This window comes from Daucus carota, chromosome 3 (assembly GCF_001625215.2).
Source record: "Daucus carota subsp. sativus chromosome 3, DH1 v3.0, whole genome shotgun sequence".
In the NCBI taxonomy this organism is placed as follows: Eukaryota; Viridiplantae; Streptophyta; class Magnoliopsida; order Apiales; family Apiaceae; genus Daucus; species Daucus carota.
In genome coordinates this window covers 8985498-8992177 of record NC_030383.2, presented here as the reverse complement: position 1 = coordinate 8992177, position 6680 = coordinate 8985498, and the positions used below count along the sequence as shown (strand labels likewise).

The 6680-nt window shown below is 28.4% G+C and overlaps 1 protein-coding gene across 1 annotated transcript; it reads left to right on the top strand.

Moving 5' to 3' along the window:
* Window positions 1-5247, top strand: LOC108212189 (uncharacterized). Its single transcript, XM_064089131.1, has 2 exons — window positions 1-681; window positions 4610-5247. Exons 1-2 carry the CDS (start codon window positions 63-65, stop codon window positions 4738-4740), a joined length of 750 nt encoding a protein of 249 aa, XP_063945201.1. The 5' UTR covers window positions 1-62; the 3' UTR covers window positions 4741-5247.
* Window positions 5248-6680: the final 1433 nt, after the last annotated feature.

Genomic DNA, 6680 nt, shown 5'->3' with positions numbered 1-6680 from the left:
TCGCAAATATACATTCATTCATAGCCGTACACAGTAATTATGGCGGCAATAGATAGTACTCTATGAAACATCCCATGTTTCAAAAAGATTTATGGTACGCCGCTGTCTCTGCGGGAGATGCTGAGGCCATAAGGTCATTTAGAATTTACTCCAGTAGACTGACTGGTAGAACTATCCTTCACAATGAATCCATGGATGGAAATAAAGAACACGTGCAGCTCATTCTGAGGGAGTTTGCAGGCTTGTTAGTCAAGGTGGATTCAAATAAAGACACTGCACTTCACCTTGCAGCTTTTTATGGACACGCTCAAGTGGTTGAGCTTCTCATTGATGCAGCCAGAAATTTGGGTTCTGCAGCTGATGATCCACATAATCCGATTACTGGTTTCGAAGCTTTTGTCAGACATTCTAATAATAGTATGAATACTGCCTTGCACGTAGCAGTGAGCAAGGGAAACCTGGCTATTGCTAAGCTTTTAGTAGAAGCCGATCCAGATGATGCACATATTCAAAATTGTAACGGTGATAGTCCGGTCAACCTCGCGGCCAGATTGAGGTCTCCCGATATGGTCATCTTGATCTGTAACTCTTGCACACATCCAAGTTTAGATGGTCCTGATGGTACAACTGCTTTGCATTTGCATGCTGCTATTATGATGCTCCCGCCGCAATTAAATATTGGTACGCATACTGCATCACCAGCTCAGAACTCGGGTCTTTATTTTATAATTTGTTTATATATTTTAATATATCTATTTATATGTGTTAGATATGGTATATAGTTTATAATATGTTTTTAACATTATTTTATGTGAGATATTTTAATACCCATTCTAATTATTTTATAATTTGTGTGAGATATTTTAATACCCATTCTAATTATTTTATAATTTGTGTGAGATATTTTAATACCCATTCTAATTATTGATTGCATTTTCTCTTAAAAAATTTATTATTTTAATTATTTTTTATTATTCAGGAATATTATATATAATTTATGTTTTTTATTATCATTCCTAATCAGTTTCCTAATATTAATGTGCTAATTATGAAAAATTTAATTTTTTTCACTAACTTCAAATCAAAATTTTGATATTTCATATTTTTTTCATTTATTAATTTTTTTAAATAATTTATTCTATATATGCTAAACCTAATATTTGTTTTGAGGAGTAGAAAGTTAAGAAAAGATACAACCTTCTCACTTATTTATATAATTATTTTTTCTGCATTTTCTGAAATAAAATTAATTTAAAATAAATAAATATATCTGATCAAACTAAATTATAATTTGATACAGATGGACTATACATAATTTTTAATATTTGTTATGTTGTTATCCTTAATAGACCTATATTTCATAGCTTGTTATAAATTAGTTCATATATATTATTTTTAATATTATTTTTATCACCCTTCCACGGACACCCTTGCTCCCCAACCCCATCACATGTTACAACAACTTTTTATATTTAAATTTATTATTATATATATTTGTAGTATTATCATGATGTATTTTGTTTCCAAGTTGTAGTTTTAAAATTTATTAATAGATGTGTATTTGGATCGATTATTTTTTTAGCTCGTTAGTATAAGTTTTGAGTAATTGAATCACATATTAAAAGAAAATAAGTTTAAAATTGTGCATATTTAATAATTATTTAAAAAATTCGTTATGAGATCCATTAAAACATATTAAAATAAAATAAGTTTAAAATTGTGCATATTTAATAATTATTTAAAAAATTCTAACTATATTTAGTTGGCTTGTTAAATATATAAAAATATCTATCAAATATATATTTATGATACTATTTTTGTAAGTATTATTTTAAATTACAATTCGTATATAGATCGTATTCCTTACAACTTAATTTTTTCGCCCCTCTCATTTTATAGATTTTATATATTTTTTAAATATATTTATAGAGTCAGGTATATGTAGTCCGCATTTAAGCTGGAGTATTCATCATAAATTTTAAATATAATCATAATTGATATCCTTTTTTATATTCAAATCTATATATAACTAGTTTATAAATTGTGTTTATCATAATATTTTTCTAAATGAATTTGTAAATAAATATATATTTTTATTTCTTTATATGTAGATTATTAAAATAATATACTACAAATTTTGATCATTATATGAATAAATCGCATAATTGAATGTATGCATATATTTTTAGCGGATAATTGTAACGTAATGTAATATAATACGAAATTTGAAATTATGATCAAATTTGAATAAACTAAACTCGTACACTATACTTCTGAAATTTATAATAGAATAATAAATATTATTTTCAAATTAGTTTAAAGTTTATTTTTTAGTTTTTGTTGTTTGCTTTTTTTTTTTTGACTTATCAATTCATTAGAAACTTTTATCGAATAAATTTGAAATTTAAAAAATATCTCTGATTATTCTATATTATCATTCCTATTATTCATAATCTTTTTTAAAGTAAATATATTTCAATATTATATTTGAACATGTTTTAATTATTTTTTTATATTTAAAAAAAATGAAAAGATAGTTATTGAAGAGGGTTCACTCGTAAAACTTCCTCCCAATAAACTTGAGCCTTAGCTATAAATTTAGTTGACATACAAAAAATAGAAAATATGGACAATCTTTTCAAAAAATCACCCGTCAACCATACCCACCCTTTATCAATAATTATAACCATTAAGTATGCTCTAATTTTGTCTTTATTACTATTTCAGAAATTCTGTTTTAAAAAATTTGAAACTGAAAATAATTGTGATATTTTTTGATATATTATTAACTTCTTTCCAACAAATCTAAATTAATAAAAGATAGTTTTTATACATAATATTTAAAAATTATATATTAAAAACAAATTATAAAATAGAAAAATAAGAGAGCGCTCTTTTCCATCTACATATTAAATATTAATATTTCTACCATTTTATTCACTATTCTAAAATTTCACATAATTTTATAAATCATTTTTGCACAAACCAAAAATTAGGCAAGACACATAGGGTAATGAGTATTATTTTTTCTTTCGTTGATTGATTGATTTTATAGACCGAATCAAAATTTTCAATTTTATAACATAATATAAATAACAAAAAGTAAATTTTATAAACAAACAATAACAATCTAGTTAAAATTTTTGGTTTTGGTTTATAAATAATAATAACAGACACTATATTTAATTTGTAAAAGTTTCATATATTTATTAACTTATAATATTTATTAATTTTTTATATATATATTTTAATTAAATCTGTTTGAGTTCAAATAACTTTTTTGATGATTATATTTTATATATTTGTGTTAATTAAAATAAATATATAGATTTAACTAATGAGTTGTTAAAATAATTAAATTTATCAATAGATTAATAATACACTCCCATATTAACCACCTTTTCTTGATTCTAATATCTTGCACATATTATATATGCTTTTATATATTTTATTTTTATTTTGATATCATATTTCTTATAATTCATATTTTTAATTTTTGGGCGTGTTCTTACATTACACTACATATATACATACATATATATATATATATATATATATATATATATATATATATATATAGGGGAACTTGTACAAACTTACAGACTTACAAACTCTTTTTGTTCAACACATATATAACTTGAGTTCAAAATTTTTTTAAAATATTTTGATGTTCTACACCCAATGTTGAACCCCAATTACAAATGTGTTGGATGCCACGTCATCCCAGTGCTGACGTGGCAGTGCCACGTCAGCAGGTGTTGACGTGGCGGATGACGTGGCAGTGCCACGTCAGTAGTAGGGGACCCCAGTGCTGAAGTGGCAGCTGACGTGGCACTGAAGCGTCAGCAGTGTGGGACCCTAGTGCTGACGTGGCAGTGCCACGTCAGCAGTGTGGGACCCCAGTGCTGACATGGCATGGTGACGTGGCGGGGTGGAAAGTGTAAGTTTTGGGAAGTTGATGGCAAAGCTAGGGGTGATATTGTTAGTTTTTAAGAGTTTGAGGGGATATTTGTTTAGTTTTGAAATTAGTTTTAAGATTTTTATGATAAGGTTGGTTTGTATTTGAACAAAGCCATATATATATATAGGGTCTTACTCTGGTACAAACCACCTTAGCGTACAAACTACAAACTAAAATTAAAAAGTCTCTAAATCAAATCGAAATATAGCACATATGGTATGGAAATTGATCGTTGCGAGATGAACAAAAATACAGTGAAGTCGGATTTCATAAAAAGTTCACCGATTAACGGGAAAATTCAAATTAAAAACGGAGGGGAATCTGCAGATCATGTGTGACAGGGTGTATATTAACTGGTGTGTGGTTGCCCCTGCGGGGCCATTGGATTAGATTCATCCGAGGGCTTATATTGAGTTTGTAGTTTGTACACTAACTTAGTTTGTATTTGAGCACTTCTATATATATATATATATATATATATATATATATATATATATATATATATATATATATATATATATATATATATATATATATATATATATATCAAATACTTTACTCTTGTATTTCACTTGCAGAGATGGCTGGAATTTATTTTGAAGCAATAAAGGCCATTCTTAACGTAGTTTTGCGTTCTTTTCCTCATAGTGGTGCTGGTGCTGAAGAACAAGCATTCAACATTGTTGGAGCTTTCTTTAATAAAACTTATAAGAATGGTAGAGATACTCCTCTGCACTTGGCAGCACGAAAAGATAATCCAATTGCGGTTAAGTGGATAGCAATGTTAGATCCCCAATATATAACCGGAGAAGAAGATGATGTTTATGGAGGTGCTGTAACTAAAAACAGAGAACTCTCTGTACTTATCTATGAACTAGCTGAATCCCGAGAAAGTTCCTCGGTCGTAGTCCAACAACTCTGTATGTTGTATGAACTGGACAATATCCTTGGTCACTTTGGTCAGGTTGCTTTGCGTGCTGCTATCATGATGCATGACGAACGTAAAATTCTAACTTTATTCTTGGCGTCTCACAATATAAGTCAACTCTCATTAATTGTTATAAGAAGGATAATTTAGAATAATATAAATATATTTGCATTAGAAGATAAAAATAGACAAATATTATGTGAAATTTTTTATTTCTGAATAGGCTATTATTATGGGATGGATGGAGCATCAATTGAAATGCTCACTTCGCACTCCTATAAAATATAGAATATGATCGTATAATTATTTTTTCTTGAATAAAAGTTTTATAAAAGCTAGAATGTATTGTTTTAATCCGACTTTAGGTCAAAATATTGTAATATAATACTTTTATACCAATTTAAGTTATAAAATATTTATTTTATAATTATATTATTTTTATATAATATAAACAGTAGAGATTGATCGATTATTTTTTGTTAAAAAATAAATAATTTAAATTATCAAATTTTTGAAGATTTATATATTTATATACATAATACATAATACATATATATATATATATATATATATATATATTAGATATTTGCTTTTTTATAATTAAAGATCTAATTAGATATCTAAATATTATAAATTTAAGACCTAAAATAAAATAGTTGTCTTATTTGATTTTTAAGTTCTCTTTCCACATATATCAAATTTACTCTTTTTCATCAATAAACATACTATAATCGTACGATACAAGTGTTTCTTTTGTTTCCTTTACACGAGTTTAGCTTATATTAATCAAATAGCCTTTCAAAAAAAAAATATTAATAAAATATATACACCTTCATGTCTTAGTTATGGACCTTGACCTTGTGTCTACATGTATATCCCCACACTCTGTCAAGAGTATAGATTTTTAGAGGGCGATGAGAAAACTAAAATTTAAATACATCAATCATATCACCTTTTAAAAAAGGAAGATGAGAGAGAGAGGGAGAGCAACAGGCGGGCGATCAACGGGCGATTTTTCAAATTTTTCAACGGCAACGACATCGGCGGCTGCGAAGGCACATCGGAGTGGGTTTCAAACCTCAAAGAAGCAACAGAGGACATGGGAGGAAGTCATCTACATCTCTACAAAGGAGTTTGAAGCAATAAAGGAAGAGGCTCTGCGACTGAAAGACATCATACTGGAGGATGGAATGACCGCAGCGTTGGTAAACAACAACTTTAATATTATCAGGTACGCTAAGAATCGAATAGAGATAGTCAAAAGATGTGTAGATGCCGAGACAATCACAAAAGCAATCGAAGGGAACATTGAGGCTCAGGAAAAGGCGCTGGAAAAAATTATGCTCTGCAACTGGGAGGGGCCAATTATTAGGTTTTCGGATAAGGAAATGCAAGATCGATTAGAGAAAGGAGAGGTTGAACATAGAGACTTCATATTAAGATGTGAGGAATGGGTTGATGAAAATGTGCTCAACATGGTGAAAGATGGATGTGAAGAAGGTTTAAGAATGGCTACAAACCAAGCCCACTATAAAAGCCTTCGCAATTTGAAAGCTCAAAAAAGCTATAAGGATGTAGTAATGAAAACTAGGGATGGTCCGGATGCTTTGCAAAAGCCAGCTCTCAAAAATGATGAAGAAGGGGGATGGTCAGTAGTACGAAGACGAGAAAGGAAAAATAAACCCAATCTCAAACACATGAATACCATTTTTGTTAGTGGTATACCAGCATCGGCCAAAGCCAAGGATCTATGGCTCTTTTTCAATCAAGCTGGAAATATTAAAGATATTA

What these genes read in the sequence shown, in the direction of transcription:
- LOC108212189 (XM_064089131.1), top strand. Translation starts at nt 63, where the DNA reads ATGAAACATCCCATGTTTCAAAAAGATTTATGGTACGCCGCTGTCTCT. An exon ending in CCCGCCGCAATTAAATATTG is followed by an intron (nt 682 to 4,609) that starts GTACGCATACTG and finishes TTTTCCTCATAG; the next exon opens with TGGTGCTGGTGCTGAAGAAC.